At 37.1% G+C, this 17,468-nt stretch overlaps 1 protein-coding gene across 6 annotated transcripts in view; it reads right to left on the minus strand.

The window, feature by feature from the left end:
* The window catches only part of PTBP3 (polypyrimidine tract binding protein 3), a 121,448-nt gene that overhangs the window by 33,962 nt on the left and 70,018 nt on the right, over positions 1-17,468 (minus strand). For all 6 annotated transcript variants that reach the window (XM_047067942.1, XM_047067950.1, XM_047067933.1 and 3 more), the window contains 3 exons: positions 13,076-13,240; positions 2,586-2,696; positions 989-1,163 (listed from right to left, as the gene is read on the minus strand). In XM_047067942.1, coding sequence (XP_046923898.1) covers positions 989-1,163; positions 2,586-2,696; positions 13,076-13,240 — 451 coding nt within the window. The remainder of the gene's footprint in view (positions 1-988; positions 1,164-2,585; positions 2,697-13,075; positions 13,241-17,468) is intronic.

Genomic DNA, 17,468 nt, shown 5'->3' on the forward strand with positions numbered 1-17,468 from the left:
GGAGGGTCAGAGACAGGAGGAGACACAGAATCTGAAACAGGCTCCAGGCTCCGAGCTGTCGGCACAGAGCCTGACGCAGGGCTCAAACTCACGGACCACGAGATCATGACCTGAACCGAAGTCGAACGCTGAACCAACTGAGCCAACCAGGCGCCCCTATTGGTAACTAATTTTAAATAAAAGAAAAAAGCCCTTCAAACCAGCATTTGCAGAGATAATTCAGAAGGTTGTCATTTTAATAATTATAATGCAAAAATACAACTTCACACAAACTTAAGTTACAGATGGGAGTTCTGATTTATAAAAAAAAAAACAAAATAAAATAAATCCCCTTCTTTGAACAGAGGAAGAACATACCACTAATTTAGGCCCCTTTTTAAAATAACACTACTTCAGGGGCACCGGGTGGCTCAGTCAGTTAAGTGTCCAACTCTTGGTTTCAGCTCAGGTAATGATCTCATGGTTCATGGGTTCAAGCCCCATATCGGGCTCTGTAGTGACAGCATGGAGCCTGCTTGGCATTCTGCCTCCTCTCTCTGCCCCTCCCTGGTCACTCCCTATCTCTCTCTTCCAAAAATAAATAAATATTTAAAAATAAATAAAATACCACTACTTCAAAAGGAGAAAAGTATTTCTCTCAAGAACACAGATACCAATATTCCGTGGCTATAAGTCAACACATTTAAAGCAATGTTAATACTTATGAGCATTAATTTAAAGCAAATGGTTGTTTGGCTTACAAAGAATGAGTAAGATTAATGTTAGAACATAAATTTTTAACTCAATTTCAGATATTCATTTGTTTTGCCAACTAACAGAATCTACTAATATTAAGATTTAATTAAAGGACACATTTTGTTCCAAGATTTTTCTTTCCTTTAGAAATCCTGAGAGAATCCAAGAAGAAAAAGACTGATATACACAGATTAATGTATAAAACTTGTAACTTCAGAAAGCTTGCTTTGCGACCCAAAATGGAACTACTCACCAAAAGCAGCAGCCATAGGGGGTTCAAGGGATGGCTGGCCATCACCAGTAGGAAGGTCTAAACGAGTGAAGTCTCTGCTTTTGTCATTATTATATTTCACATTAAGGCTGGTGAGCTTGGAGAAGTCAATACGCAGAGTGCAGCATGCATTATAGATATTCTGGCCATCCAGAGCCTAAAGCATGTAAGAAAGGGACTGAGGTTTTGCAAGACAACAACACTGATAAATCAAGTAGCCTCTACTTTGACACAGAGTGGCAATTAGGTGTAAAGCAGAGAGTAAAGGACTAAAAGCCAAAGACTTGTGTTTACTTTTACCTAGGTCACTAACTGTGTGAACGTAAGAGAGAAAAAGAAAATCTCTCAGTTTTTCACAATGTCATAATAATCCCTTTCTTGTCTATGGTAAGATCAAATGAAAGGAGAGAAATGTAAAAACGTGGAAAACTTACACATTATTGAGCATCGTACTAGCTACCATTATGATTATTTTGTCCACAACAAATGTTTAAAAATGATTTGATTTTATATTTCATCGCATTTTTTAGCACACTTTACACAGTTTAAGATGAAACCACAACATATGAAATATTATCTATCTCTTTTTTTCTCTTGTAAATCTATTTTATAATACTTTGAATAATAAATGAGGGAAATTTTGCAATTAGTTCTGACATGAGACCGAAGATCAGTAATTCTTACCCCCTTCACAATAATGAAAACTTATCAAAGGAATATATGTAGCCACTTGACTTTCACAAATGCTCAAATTTATAAAAATAGATACCAGAAACCCCAAAACATGAAAAATGCAAATATACAAAAAACACTGGCTTATAAACAGTTATAGATGAGTACATCATCATAAAGGTACAAAGTAATATGTGCAGGTAAAGGGTACAGCAAATATAAAGTCCATATTCCTAATATGGCAGACAGTGTGTGGTACAGAAAACTACTAAAAACCTTAGTCCCAATCTTTGAAAAGAAATTAGAAATAATTCAGATACTGATAAAAGATAGAATTAGGGTTAAGAATAGATCTCAACAGGAGATGAGTAAAATATAATCAAACTGAATATGAAATTTTCTACTTGTCAAAAGTCAAGCACTCATGTACTAAAAAAAAAAAAGACAATATAAACCAACAGCAGCAAGCTTCCTAAAATGTTGTATATTCACAAAATCAGAGCTCAACAAAATTCAGCAGTGAATACAGTTACAAAATTACAATCTTTGGGCGACTGAATCAAAATGAAGATACAAGAAAAAAGATAATTCTACTTTATTATTCAGATTTTATCAGGAATACTGTGCTCCACTTCTAGACTTTAAAAATATAACAGAAATGAGTCCCAAAGATCTGAGAAGTGATAAATGATTTGAAACCATTTCATATGAAGAAAGAAATCTTTAGCTTATCATTTTAAAAAGCATATGGAACAGTGCATTTAAAAGCAGTAAATTTTACATTACGTATGTTTTACTACAATTAAAAACACACGGTAAATTGCAGCAAGGGAGAAGACATGATGGCGTTCTTTGGTATCACTGAAGACTAATTAACAAATGAAAAATGAAAAAAGATCGTAATTACCATTTTGGCATAATGTGCATTCACTGGGTCAGCATACTGAAGCAAGGCTTGAAACTGATTATTCTTTGTAAAGGTGATAATCTTCAAGACTGTGCCAAATTTAGAAAATATCTGGAAAAAGTTCACAGGTTAAATCTAAGGTAAAAATTAGGCTAATGTACTTTTATAAATATAACTCAATTCACAAATTCCATTTTTGTCTATTATTTTTTTAAGTTTATTTATTTTGAGAGAGAGAGAGTGAGCACAAGTGGGGGACGAACAGAGAGAGAGAGAGACAGACAGAGAGAGAGAGGGAGGGAAGGAGGGAGAGAATCCCAAGCAGGCTCTGTGCTATCAGCACAGAACCTGATGGCAGGGCTCAAACTCACGAACCATGAAATTTTGACCTGAGCCGAAATCAATAGTCAGACGCTTAACCAACTGAGCCACCTAGGCAGCCCTAATGAAAAGAATTTCCTCTATTAAAATTGTTGGTACAAAAATGACTTAAATCAAGCCTAAGATGTTAATGTTTCAACATCCACGCATGGCCTAAAACAGTGCCTGATGCACAACAGGTACTCAAATATTTAACCTATTTTATAGTATGTGATAAATGGCACAATACGAAAAACATGAGACTACAGTAGGAATTAATTACTGGTAAGAGATAATGGTGTTACAAAGCAAATGAATGGAAGTGGAAGAGTCATATGGATCAACTATTTCACCTTGAGAATCAGCATCAACTTAAGATTTTTATAGGCAGACAAACTATAAAATGTTCCTCTACAGGCCACTCTGTTAATTCATTCAATATTCAAAGAGCACTCTTCTAGGCCTTGGAAATCAGCAGTGAATTAACAACAAAAGTCTATGCCCTAAGGAAAGACAGACGATAAATGAAAAACAATGTCTCATCATAAAAAAGTGTTATGAATAAAAATAAAAGGAAAAGGGGTAAGAGTGAACTGGAATGTAACTTGGGAAGGTGCAAGACTGGTCAAAGAAGGCCTCTCTGAAGTGTCTTTGGAGAAGAGGAATAAACTCAGTGTGGAGATTTCCTGACAGATACCTGGTTACCCTACCAAGTTCTTACAATATGCTTGCTCTACTCCATCACCAATAGCCACGGTTACTACAATGCACTTTGTTTTCCTCTTATATCCCATCCCATCTTAAATGTGGATCTTAATCAGCCAGAAGCTTGTCCGTCCACTTTTAAGAATAAAAAGATAATTATTCCCTATGCTGGTAAGAATTTGCTATTATCACTATTATCAAATACTATATATGAATGTCCTTAATAGCCAAATAGTCCTTCCTCCCTTTTAATTACCTTTAGAAAGAATGATCAATAATAAATACCCTAAAGCATAGCAGCAAAAGAATAGGCAACTTCTACTACATCAAAATTTAAGACTTATGTGCATCAAAAGACACTATCAACAGAGTGAAAACAGCAACCCACAAAACAGGAGATCATATTTGCAAATCATATCTGGTAAGGGGTTACTATCCAAAATATATAAAGAACTCCTATAATTCAACAACAAAAATCAGCAAAGGACTTAAGAAAATAATCAAATAGCCAATAAACACATGAAAAGATGTTCAGCACCACTAATCATTAGGGAAATGCAAATAAAAACTCAATGAAATTTCGCACTCATTAGGACAGCTTTTATCAAAAACAAAAACAAACCCAGAAAATACCAAGGGTTGGGGAGGATGTGGAGAAAACAGAACCCTTGTGCACTGTTGGTAGGAATGTAAAATGATGTAGCTGCTATGGAAAATAGGATGGTGGTTCTTCAAGAAAATTAAAAAAAAAAATTACCGTATGATTCAACAGTTCGACTTCTTAGTATAAGCCCAAAAGAACCAAAAGCAGGGACTTAAAGAGGTATTTATTTGTACATCCATGTTGGTAGCAGCATTATTTGCAAAAGATGGAAGCAACCTAAATGTCCATCCACAGATGAATGGATAAACAAAAATGTGTTAAATACATACAAAGGAATATTATTCAGCCTTTAAAAGAAAAGATATTCTGATACATGCTACCACATGGATGAACCCTAAAGACACTTAAGTGAAGTAAGCCAGTCACAAAAGAACAAATTATCCATGGTTCCACTTATATAATGTAAAGAAGTCAAATTCATAGACAGCAAGTAGAATGGTGGCTGCCAAGGGCTGAGAGAAAAGGGGAATGGGGAGGTATTGTTTAATGGGTGTGGGAGTTTCAATTTAGGAAGACAAAAAACTTTTTGGAGATATAAGGTGAGTGGTGATAATTGCAAAACAATGAGAGTGTATTTAATGTCACTGATCTGTACACTTAAAAAACAGTTAAAATGGTAAAATTTATGTATACTTTACAACCCCCAAATAAAATAAACTGTCCTAAAGTCCAAATACTCATTTTTGGCAAAATGCTAACAGATAATCAGCTTAGAGTCAAACACTTCTTATAGGAGATAACACCACTGAACAAGATTTGCAGAACCAATTTGTCTTAGAAGGGCTCATCAAAAAATGTTATTACTTAAAATTAGTTAGTCTGAGGATTCTTTGTTGAAATTCCTTTAAAAAAAAAAAACAACGCAGTTAATTTAGTTATGGTCATACTTCAGAGTTTAGAACTTTGGGATCTTGGGCGCCTGGGTGGCTCAGTCATTAAGCATCAACTTTGGCTTAGGTCAGATCTCACATTCCATGAGTTTGAGTCCCACATCAAGTGAGCTTGAGCCCTGATCTGGTGAGCTTGAGCCCCACTTTGTGTGATCTCATTCCCTGCTTCGGGTGAGCTTGAGCCACACCTAGAGTGATCTCATGCCCCTCTGGTGAGCAAGAGATCAGCTTCTCAGGTAAAACAAGAGCCCTGGGCAAGCCCTGCTTCTCTCTTTCTGCCCCTCGTGGGATTCTCCCTCCCTCTTTCTCTCTCTGCTCCTTGCTCACTAGTGCCCTCGCTCTCTCAAAACAAACAAAAAACAAACAAACAACTCATCTTAATCTCTCATTTAACTGTTCTGAAAACATTAGGAATTTCTTTTTGTTCTTTAATGAAAATTCTGGTCCTGTCACAGGCATTTCCTCAGTACACCCTGCGTGTTCTAGATAATATTCTTAAAATTTATAAAAGAATACCACACTTATCTTCTCAGCTGACTGTCAAAGAATATAGATTTTATGTTGTATCTTTCTTTAAGATACAAGCATTCCTGGGAAAAGGTCTTGTATTTTCTTATTTCCATCCTTGGTGATACTGTGATCACAAACACACCCCAATCTATATAAGTGCATAATCGGAGTGTTGGGTAAAGGAGTAGTAATAGACTTTTTTACTGCAGCCACAGGTAGTATTCTAAACTACAAGTAAGATTATATCATACATAATTTTGCTCTGGTTTACTTCTCTAACCACATTTCCTGATACTCTATATCACACTATTTATACCAACAATGTGCAGTTGTGTCTAGTTCTCTAAATGTACCAAGGGATTTCAGACATCTATGCCTATACACATGGCTATTCCCTTTTTCTTAGAACTCTATGCTTAATACCTAGTAAATTTTCATTTATCTTTTCCAAAACTCAGCTCAGGAAAGTAATGCCACCAGAAAATTCTCAGCCTCTCCCAAGTATCAACAGAGTTCATTCTCTTTCTTATTACTCCCTTCTTGGTCTCATATATATTTTTGTTTTACTTATACTGTGCTATACATTTGTTTACATATGTCTCCTTTAATTAGACTGAAAGCTCCTTGAAGGTGTGTGTATGTACACACACACACACACACACACACACCTTGTCTTAATCATTTCTACATCATTGAGTAAAATTCTTGGCATATAAACAAGTACATGGTAAATGCTTATTATGAACTGATAAAGAATTATACTTTAAAAAAAATAAACAAATAAATAAAAAATAAAATAAAATAAAATAAAAAAAAGGGGGGGCGCCTGGGTGGCGCAGTCGGTTAAGCGTCCGACTTCAGCCAGGTCACGATCTCGCGGTCCGGGAGTTCGAGCCCCGCGTCGGGCTCTGGGCTGATGGCTCAGAGCCTGGAGCCTGTTTCCGATTCTGTGTCTCCCTCTCTCTCTGCCCCTCCCCCGTTCATGCTCTGTCTCTCTCTGTCCCAAAAAATAAATAAAAACGTTAAAAAAAAAAAAAAGAAAGACCTGATTGGAATTACGGCAATATGCAGTTTTTTGAAAATAATAAACATTCTTCATGTAAAACATCTCATTAATGAAGTAGTAAGAACATACAATTTGCTCTCAAATCTGGAATTTTACACTAAATTATGCTTAGAACCTAGAAAATTTCTACTTAACCTTCAGATTTTATTAATGTTTACATTCTCTCATTTAACATGAACACTAACATGATGCACATCCTCACTCACTGCTGTGTTTGGCTGTGTGATTTTTTTTTAACTTTAATTTATTTTTGAGACAGAGACAGAGCATGAACGGGGGAGGGTCAGAGAGAGAGGGAGACACAGAATCGGAAGCAGGCTCCAGGCTCAGCCATCAGCCCAGAGCCCGACGCGGGGCTCGAACTCATGGACCGTGAGATCGTGACCTGAGCCGAAGTCGGATGCTCAACCGACTGAGCCACCCAGGCGCCCCTTAAATTTTTTTTTTTTTTTTTTTTAATGGCTGTGTGATTTTTAACTGAATGTGTTAACAGAATATAAATGGGTGGAACTGGCTAACCATGGATAGTTACCTAGGGTCCCCTGGATTGTATGTACTGACAGAGTAGCCTTAAAAATCAATCTGATACTTTTGAACAAAGTAAGTGAGCAACACCAGGGAATCTAGGCTAATGCCTCAAGTGTGATTTTTTAAAAAATTTATTTTGAGAGAGAGAGAAAGCACGAGTGGGAGAGGAATGGGGCGGTGGGGGGGGGGGGGCGGGTAGAGAGAGAGAGAATCCTAAGCAGTCTCTGCACTGTCAGCACAGAGCCTGATGCGGGGCTTGAGCCCATGAACAAACCACAAGATCATGACCTGAGCCGAAGTTGGATGCTTAACCATCTGAGCCAACCAGGCACCCCTCAAGTGTGATTTTTAATAACTTTTCATAATTACCAACAGTAATACCAACAGTAATAATTTACCAACAATTTTAAACAGATTTGGTCTCATAAGATTAACATTCAGGAAAGTTTAATATATATGGATTTATTATTATTGATTACAGTAATAATTTGACTCTTTGATTCTACTTCTCTAATATATTTATTTTTCTGTCATAAACACAAACACACAGACCCAACTCTTGATGTCTCCTGTGCATTTAATCTTTTAAGACTTTAAAATGGGATGAAGAGAGAGGTGCCTGGGTGGCTCAGTGGATTAAGCACCTGACTCTTGATTTCAGCTCAGGTCATGATCTCACGGTTCATGAGGTCAAGCCCTAAGTCAGGCTCTGCACTGACAGCATGGAGCCTGCTTGGGATTCTTTCTTCCTCTCTCTCTACTCCTCCCCTGCTTGTGTGCACATGTGTGCACTCACTCTCTCTAAACAAACAAACAAACAAACAAACAAATAAACAAACAAACAAACATTAAAAGGGGGGGGACGAAGAGAATACCAAAGATCAAATTCAGGTAAAATTAATCTTCATGGTGATGTTTATACATGGAGCACTTATCAGAAACTAAAAAAGTTCACTAGTATTCACTTGTAAAAAGTGTACTGGGGCGCCTGGGTGCTCAAACATCCAAAAATAAATACACACTAAAAAAAAAAAAAAAAACCCAAAAACCTAGTGTATCGGCTATAATTTGTTTACAGTAATTTTTGTCCCCAATGAAACAGTAAGATTTAAGAACCAGAATTGTATATTACTAGTACTGACTCTTTTAATAATTGCTTTTTAAAGTTATTTATCTTTACTCTGCAATTCAAAAAGATCAGTTCTTTATCTTGAAGACATTCATCTATTGGACATTCATAAAAAATTCCCTTAAATAACAGTATTTGGAAGTAATGGACTACATGAGAACATTGTTTTGTACTATTTCAGTACACAAAGACATTTTTTAGTATGCAAGGTTGAATTTACATTATGGAATTGTTGAGAAATGACTTCCTAACTTACAAACACTCTCTAGATTATGCAATCCAATCCAATGGCTTTAATTACCACCCATATGCTGATGATAACCAAATCTCCAGCCCTGAATTCCTACACTCATTCCAAACTTATTTCCCAATTGTCTATTCAACATCAACCACTTGCATGCCTAATAGGTATCCCAAAATTATCTTGTCCAAAACACTACCTCTACCCCTGCCCCAAATCTTCTTTTCCCTTTAGTCTTTACTATCTTAGTATAAAATTGCTCTATTTTACCAGAGGCTCACATCCAAAATCTGGAAGGCATTCTTGATTACTCCACTTTTTCTTCATAATCCACGATTACTCAACCCATAAGCAAATCCTTCCAAATATATCCATAATCACCACTTCCCGAGACCACATCCTCACATGGGTCACCACCATCTCTTACCTGGACTATGCTAAGATCTTCCACTTATGCCTACAATTTATTCTTAACACAGCAACAAGAGTGATTCCATTAAAACATAAATCTATCATCTTACTCCTCTACTCAAAATCCTCTAATGGCTTCCCATCTTACATAGTGTAAAGATTATAAAGGCTTTGCATCATCTGGATCCTAACCCCTTCTCTGATTCTATCATTTATAGTTTTCCCACTTTTTACAATTGCAATTACATAGCCTTATTTCTGATATTTCAACACATTAAGCACCCTTGCACTTAGACACTTTACACTTGCTGTTCTTTCTGTGTTATTCTACCACATACTTTAAGCCTCTGCTCAAATATCATCATATTGAAAACCTCCGTTAACTTTCCTCACCTGAAATAGCACCACTCTCTCATCTCACTCACTCACTCCCCTTACCATGAACTAAAGAAAAAAACACTAACTTCAAGAGATGTCAGAGAAGAGCTTAGCTAATGCCAACTCTTCAGCAAAAAATATAAAATAATATGCTAATTAATTACAACAGGTGCAACCAACTCCATACTTCCATGTATTATCCCACCACAATATTCATCACATTTTTAGGCTATTACTTAGGAAGTTATATCTTACCCACAAGACCAGAGCAAGGATCAGTTTCTTACAATGCAATTTACTAGTGTCTAATAATTACAGCTAACATTTCTTGAGCACTTAATATGTATCTTTCTAATGTATACCTTAATATTTCTAGGTGCCTTAAATGCATTCACTCATGTAATCTTCACAATAAAGATATAAAGATAACTTCACAGTAAAGATATAAAGATATATAAAAGATAGACACCATGTCCAGCCCCATTATATAAATAAGAAAAAGATACAGAGAGGTAAGTTAGTTGCCCAGGGTTATAGAGGTAGTAAGTGGAAGAGCCAGGATTCAAACCAGCTCCAGACCCTGTATTCTTAATCATGTTATACTACACTTTAGTTGGCTAATGACACAGAGTGCTAGGGGAGAGGGCTCAGTTAATGCAATGACAGAAAGACTGAGGAGGCAAATTTGAGCTGTAGACTGAATGATGTAGGTTCAACTAAGTGACCGTCTCAGTGAAGTGTTTTGGAAAGAAATAGGAGATAGAAACGGACTAAGACATGAGTAAACTGGGGGCAAAGGGCCAGAAAAGCCAGTGGCTAAATAAGCAGAAGGGTGTTAGGAAATGAGGTTAAAGAGAAGGGGAGAGGTCTGCATGTGGGACCTTAAGGGCCTTGGTAAGGGCTTTGATTTCATTCCGACAGCAAGGGAAAAGAGGATTAAACAAGGAAGTGTGATAACTGAAAGGCTGAGAGTCCTGCTTACTATTAAGGACTCTCAGAATTACTCCTCTTCACTCTGAAGGACCTCATGATCTTTTGGGAGAGAAACAAGGTTTGTTACTGCTCTCAGGGAAAAAATAAATGGAATGACAGGGCAGAACCACAAGACTCTAGCTAAACTCAAGGTTGAATGATGGCACTGTTGAGCCACAGGTGCAAGAACATCTTCTGTAAAACAGCGTTAGTAAGTTAGTAGCAGCTTCGATGTTACCGTTACAAAAGCAAACAAACACTGCTGATGGATCACAGTGCTCACTGACACTCTGGGATAAACATAGGACAAGAAAAGTCACCAGAACTAAGAAGCCAATCACTTAAGCAACTGCTGAAACCTTTGTAAGGAAGAAGGGTGGCTATGGATAGTACTGTTAAGGCCTTTCCTAGACATGCTTCACAAATGCGTATATTTAGAAAATGGTATGCATAAAACTACTATAGGGAACACAGTAGGCCTAATAAATGGTATATTTTGATATTTATATGCATGGCACAGGAACTGTGTTGGGAAATGTATCTGAACTTTATTGCCAATTAGTACAATGACTGTGGGAAAGTAATGTGACTTTAAGGACCCCAGTTTCCTAATTTATAAAATGTGAGAATAGGATGGAAAGTACTTCAATTCTTTTTTTAATTTTTTTTTTAAACGTTTATTTATTTTTGAGACAGAGAGAGACAGAGCATGAACGGGGGAGGGTCAGAGAGAGAGACACACACAGAATCCGAAACAGGCTCCAGGCTCTGAGCGGTCAGCAAAGAGCCCGACGCGGGGCTTGAACTCACGAACCGCGAGATCATGACCTGAGCCGAGGTCGGACGCTTAACTGACTGAGCCACCCAGGCGCCCCGGAAAGTACTTCAATTCTTAAACACACATGCACATATACATCCCTATGACTCTTCACTTAGTAGTGCAAAGCCAAAGGTTTGGAAAACAGTTAAGTGATTCTGGACTGACTTGGCATCACACTATGCAGTACATACTGAGATATAAATATGAAAATAAGTATATGTTTTAGTGTTTAAAATTTTTTAAATATTTATTTATTTTTGAGAGAGAGAGAGTATGCACGCCTGAGCGAGGGATTGGGGCAGGGAGAGGGAGGGAGGGAGGGAGGGACAGAGGGAGAGAGGGAGAGTGGGAGAGTAGGAGAGAGAGAGAGAGAGAGAGAGAGAGAGAGAGAGAGAGAGAATCCAAAGCAGGCTCCAGGCTCTGAACTGTTAGCACAGAGGTGGATGCAGGGCTTGAACCCACAAGCTAGGAGATCATGACCTGAGCTGAAGTTGGATGCTTAATCGACTGAGCCACCCAGGTACCCGTTTTAGTGTTTTAACATTACAGTGTATGGCTTGACAAGTATGAGGGAATGGAATCAATATGCAGCAAAAGAGGACAAAAACTAATTGAAGTTTTTGGGCTAGATACCAAGTAATTGTACGTTACATTTTGAGGATATGTATATATGGAGTATTAGTTAAAACTGTAACAAGCAGGGGTGCCTGGGTGGCTCAGTTGGTTAAGCAGCCGGCTTTGACTCAGGTCATAATCTTGCAGTTTATGAGTTCAAACCTCACATTGTGCTCTCTGCTGTCAGCACAGAGCCTGCCTTGGATCTTCTGTCCTCTTCTTTCTTGCCCTCTTTTGGAAATACATACACACACACACACACACACATACACATATATATATACATACACATATACATATACACATATACATATACATATATACACACACATATATATGTATAACAAGCATACAAAACACAACATTGGACTTCATATTAGGAGGCTTGAGTTCTAACTGTCTCTTCAGTTACTCTCTACAATATTTAATTATCTCTCAGTTTTATTCACTACAAAATTATGTAACTTAGTTACCTTCCAGTTCTTAAATTCGACACTCTCATAGTAGGCCATGATGTGGTGGGGTGCCTTTTATCACAACAGTTTGGACATATTAATGGGTAGTCTATGAAAATTATGTTGGCCATCAGTCAGTATTTAACATGATACTTCCATTTTATACATGAAGAGTTACCACATACTTTCAGAGTTTTTAAAATGAAAATACGCAAATGTAAGAAAGAGTTAATAGAATAACTACTATCAGTGTGTTTTTAATAGGATTCTATGCTTTGTTCATTTTCATGCTTATGTATTTTTAAAAAAGAATTTCTTACATACCCTTTTATATCAAGTATTTAAGTTAGAAAAATGAAGCTATAGAAAAGTTATCTCTGGGCGCCTAGGTGGCTCAGTTGATTGAGCGTCCGACTTCGCTCAGGTCATGATATCGCAGCTCACGAGTTCGGGCACTGCATCGGGCTCTATGCGGACAGCTTAGAGCCGGGAGCCTGCTTCAGATTCTGTGTCTCCCTCTCTCTCTGTCCCCCCCACTTGTGTTCTCTCTCTCTCTCTCTCAAAATAAACATTAAAAAAAAATTATCTCTAATAGATACTATTTCCTACATAAAACAGGATGCCTAAGGTTATTATTATTTAAACATATATACCAGCCAAAATAAAAAAAAAAAAAAAAAAAGAAAGTTAAGATATAAACATCAAAAGCTACAGAGGTCACATTTGCCTCTTAAGAGGCACTTTACCTGATGAAGAACTTCCAGAGTAACAGGGTAAAAGAGGTTTTCAATAATTATTCGGAGCACAGGGCTCTGCCCAGGTATGACTGTGCCTTCATTGGTAGGAGCTCCAGGAAGGGCCAGGCTTCCTGACTGGACAGCGCTGACAGCCTGCAGTGCAGCTTGGGCTCTCTATAAAACAATCCAAAATAAGGAAAAAAAATACATATCTACTTTCTCTAGATGCACATATCCTAAATTTGTAATCAGTTAAGATTCAAAAGACTTGCTTTCTTATCACAATGACACAATATTTAAGAAAGGTACTTAAAGTTACTTGAAGAAATGAAAAAAAACACGTGGCAAAAAAAAAAAAAAGAGGAAAATGTGGAGATGATTTTTATTTCCTAATTTTTAAATAACAGGAAAAAAAAGTGAAAGTAACATTAAAGATGACTTAAAAACCACTCAAGTCCCTCTTCTTTTTCCCTCCCTGAACCACTGAGTTCTAAAACCTTTCGGGGCGCCTGGGTGGCTCAGTCGGTTAAGCACCCGACTTCAGCTCAGGTCAGGATCTCGCGGTCCGTGAGTTCGAGCCCCGCGTCGGGCTCTGGGCTGATGACCCAGAGCCTGGAGCCTGCTTCCGGTTCTGTGTCTCCCTCTCTCTCTGCCCCTCCCCCGTTCATGCTCTGTCTCTCTCTGTGTCAAGAATAAATAAACGTTAAAAAAAAAAATTTTTTTTTAAAAAATAAAAAAAAAAATAAAACCTTTGGGTGGCATATGATAGATGCAAATATGGAGCTATGGTGGTTCAGAGGGGGTTAGGAATGCATCCCTATAGGAAGGCATCCTGGCATAAGCATCAGAGCCTGAGCGATGAGGACAGCATCTACATAGTAGGCTGCCTGGCAAGGGCAACTTGAGCCCAAACAAGCTAAGAAAGGTATCTAGTGTGGGGGTGGTTCAGTGCTAGACATCAAACCTGAGGAATATGAAAAGGGTAAGAAATGCATCCAGAAGAGAATAGCCTGGCAGGACTGTTAGAGCCCAAGGAGAGTTAGGAAAGGGTCCACATGGTGTGAACCAATGTAGTGAAGACAGTCCAAGCAGGGTGAAGAGGAGGTCCATGAAGGCCTGACTGGGGTAAGAAGGTAATTCAATGGTGGGGCAGCCTAAAATAGGATGTAAGAACCCAAGCAGGGGCAGGCAGAAAAGTTTTATTATTTTTTTTTTTTTAGCAAAAAGACAATATTTACTTATAATAGAACATTTACGGAGCACTAATTGCAGGTATCAGTCTATGCATTCACTATACAACTCTCTTTAATTCTCACAACAATTTACGAGGCATGTATTATTACATTTTTTTCAGATGAGAAAACCGAGTCTGAGATGGGTTAAATGGTTTGTCTGGAGTCACACAGAGGACTGTAAACAGTGGTACTTAAACACTTGATGAAAATCTGAAAATGTCTCAAACACAATTCTGAACCCCACTTCTGTCAAACTCCTGGAAACGTCTCCTATTTTTATTGTTCTTGTTGTTGTTATTGAATTACAGTTGACGTACAATGTTATATTAGTTTCAGGTGTACACCACTGTGATTTGAAAATTCTATATATTGCTCAATACTTACCACAAATGCAGTCACCATCTGCCACCATACAACACTAGTACAATATTATTGACTATATTCCCTATGCTGTACTTTTTATCTACATGACATTTATAACTGGGAGTCTGCACTTCTTAATACCTTTCACCTATTTTGCCAAACCCTCCTCCCAACCACCTTCCTGTGTGGCAACCACTAGTTTGCTCTGTGTATTTAAGAATTTGTTTTTTGTTTTTCACTTATTTTCTAGATTCCACATATAAGTAAATCACACATTTGTCTTTCTCTGTCTGATTTATTTCACTTAGCATAATACCCTCTAGGTAGATCCATATTGTTGCAAATGGCAAGATTTCATTCGGCAGACGAGTTTCGAAATAGCATGCTCCACTAAAAAGACCAGAGTGCCCTAAAACAAGTCGAGTTCCAGAGCTGGAGCAAAGACAGTACAAAATGAGTAACTTTTTTGTTTCTTTGGTTTTTTTTGTTTGTTTTTACTAGGATGCAAAGAACTATTCAAATATTTATGGAAACATGCCAAAAGATAGAAGACAGCTTCTTGAAGGGGCTCCCACTGGCCAAATATAGGACAGTTTGAGAATCAAAATAGTGATTGTAAAAAATAACAACCCATCAAATAAAACAGGAAACCTTAAATCCATACTGGTATAAGTTGACAGTTGGTAAGAAGTATATATATACTGCTTTAAAGTACCTTCCCCCAAAATATTCCTCTTTCCTCCTTTGTAAGTCATAACTTTACAGTGGAGAAGCCAAACATGAGCCTCATCAAGGAATCTAAGAGCACAACATCAGTAATGCAACAAACTGAAATTATGTGCCACCTGATATGATGCAATGAGAAAAAAAGGACATTACTTCTACAATGTTCCTGTCAAAACTATATACACTGAATGTAATCACAAGGCAATACCAGATAAACTCAAATTGAGGGAAATCAAGACGACAGACTGCCTGTAATTATCCAAAGTGTCAAATCAAGGTCATTAAAGTCAAAAACTGAGGAAATGTTTCAGACTAAAGAACACTAAAAGATGTGACTTCTAAACAGAACATGTGATTCTAAATAATGTTTGTTTTGCTCTAACAAACATTACTGGGATGATAGGCAAAACTTGAATGGGGACTGAGGACTGAATGTCAATTTCCTAATTTTGACCTATATATTTTGGTTGTGTAGGAAAATGTCCTTGCTTATAGGAAATGCACACTAAAATATTGGACAATGAAGACTGATCAGGTAAGCAACTTATTCATAAATGCCTAAAGAAATCAAAACTTGTATTGTATCTGTAACTCTTTTTCAATTTTATGACTGCCTCAAAATTTAAAACCATTATTTAGAAAATGAAGTGGGTGAAGGAAGGAAAATTTAAGGGAAAAAAGCACGGTTAATGATTAATGAAATCAAATGCAAGTTTTCATCAATCTCTTTGTTCCATTTTCATCATTCCTTAAGAATGGTGATAATTAGTCTGTGCCACAAAATGAAAAAAAATCACCACTTTTTTACATATTATATTCACTTCCAATTTTAAATTAACATTTCTTGTGTTTTGCTTTTATTATTTTAATTTTTAGTTTATTATATCATCTCTCTAATGTGAGACATTATGCTATGACAAATAACATTAAAAGAAGAATCTTTCTGAAGATTGGCTTTTAACTTTGTGTATGCTTAATAGATGAACTTCCACTTTTTTTTTTTTTAAAGTTTATTATTTATTTTGAGAGAGACAGCAAGAGGGAGAAGGAGAGAGAGAATCCCAAGCAGGGATTCTCACCAGAAGCACAGAGCCTGATGGGGATCTGGAACCCATGAACCATGAGATCATGACCTAAGCTGAAACCTGGAGTCAGACACTTAACCCACTGACTCACCCAGGTGCCCCAGAACAACTTCCACTTTTATGCTTATATACAACTCCTTTTTTATACTTTTTACCAGCATTTTTAGGCCATATAGATTTTTATGTATCAGGTAATATTCAAACTGCCCAACATTCAGTTTCTAAAACATCATTATCTTTGAGAACAATGTATGCGTAATTATTTGAAAATTTTATATCATTTGTTTTCAAAACTGTGCTCTTATAAAAACAGCCATGTGTATGGAATACTGAGCATCCCAAGCCTGCCTCAGAAACAGCAGTTTATCTCATATATTTTACACTGGGATCCCCAGTAAGAGTTTATTTGGAAAATGGGTTCTATTGTTTTCAAGTTTGAAAACTGATTCAGACTTCCACTTTGAGTCTATAATTAGCAGAAGGTGTGGGTCAATTAATAATTAATTTTAAAAAGACCCAGAAGGTAGAATTAGCAGACAAGAACATGTGGGACTCGAACTCATGACCCCAAGATCAAGAGTTACATGCTCTTCCGACTGAGCCAGCCAGGTACCTCTAAATTTTTCATTTTTAAATTTATTTAAATTTAGCCACATGTAGCCAGCAGCTACCATACCAAACATAACTCTAGAACGTCTAGGCAAAGACTTCAACATAGAGAAGTTCTAAATGGAACAATGGTTCTTTTTTTCTTAGATCAGGAGGATTAAATCTTTACAAAACTAAGCCTGCACAACCAAAAGTAAACTTAACCTTGCTGACTTTACTTCATTATGCCATCAATCATTCTACCAATCTTTTTTATTAAACAATTCTACACATATGCTTCCTGCTACTGATATTACTATTTTTATCATAGCTCCTCTTCCTTCACTCATCCTTTTTGGCATGGGGGGGTACCACAACAGAGAAATAGGAGAAGCCACGGTACCT

Source organism: Lynx rufus, unplaced genomic scaffold (genome assembly GCF_022079265.1).
Source record: "Lynx rufus isolate CCGP_SWC_20201006 ecotype Redwood Valley unplaced genomic scaffold, mLynRuf1.p SCAF_10, whole genome shotgun sequence".
Taxonomy (NCBI): domain Eukaryota; kingdom Metazoa; phylum Chordata; class Mammalia; order Carnivora; family Felidae; genus Lynx; species Lynx rufus.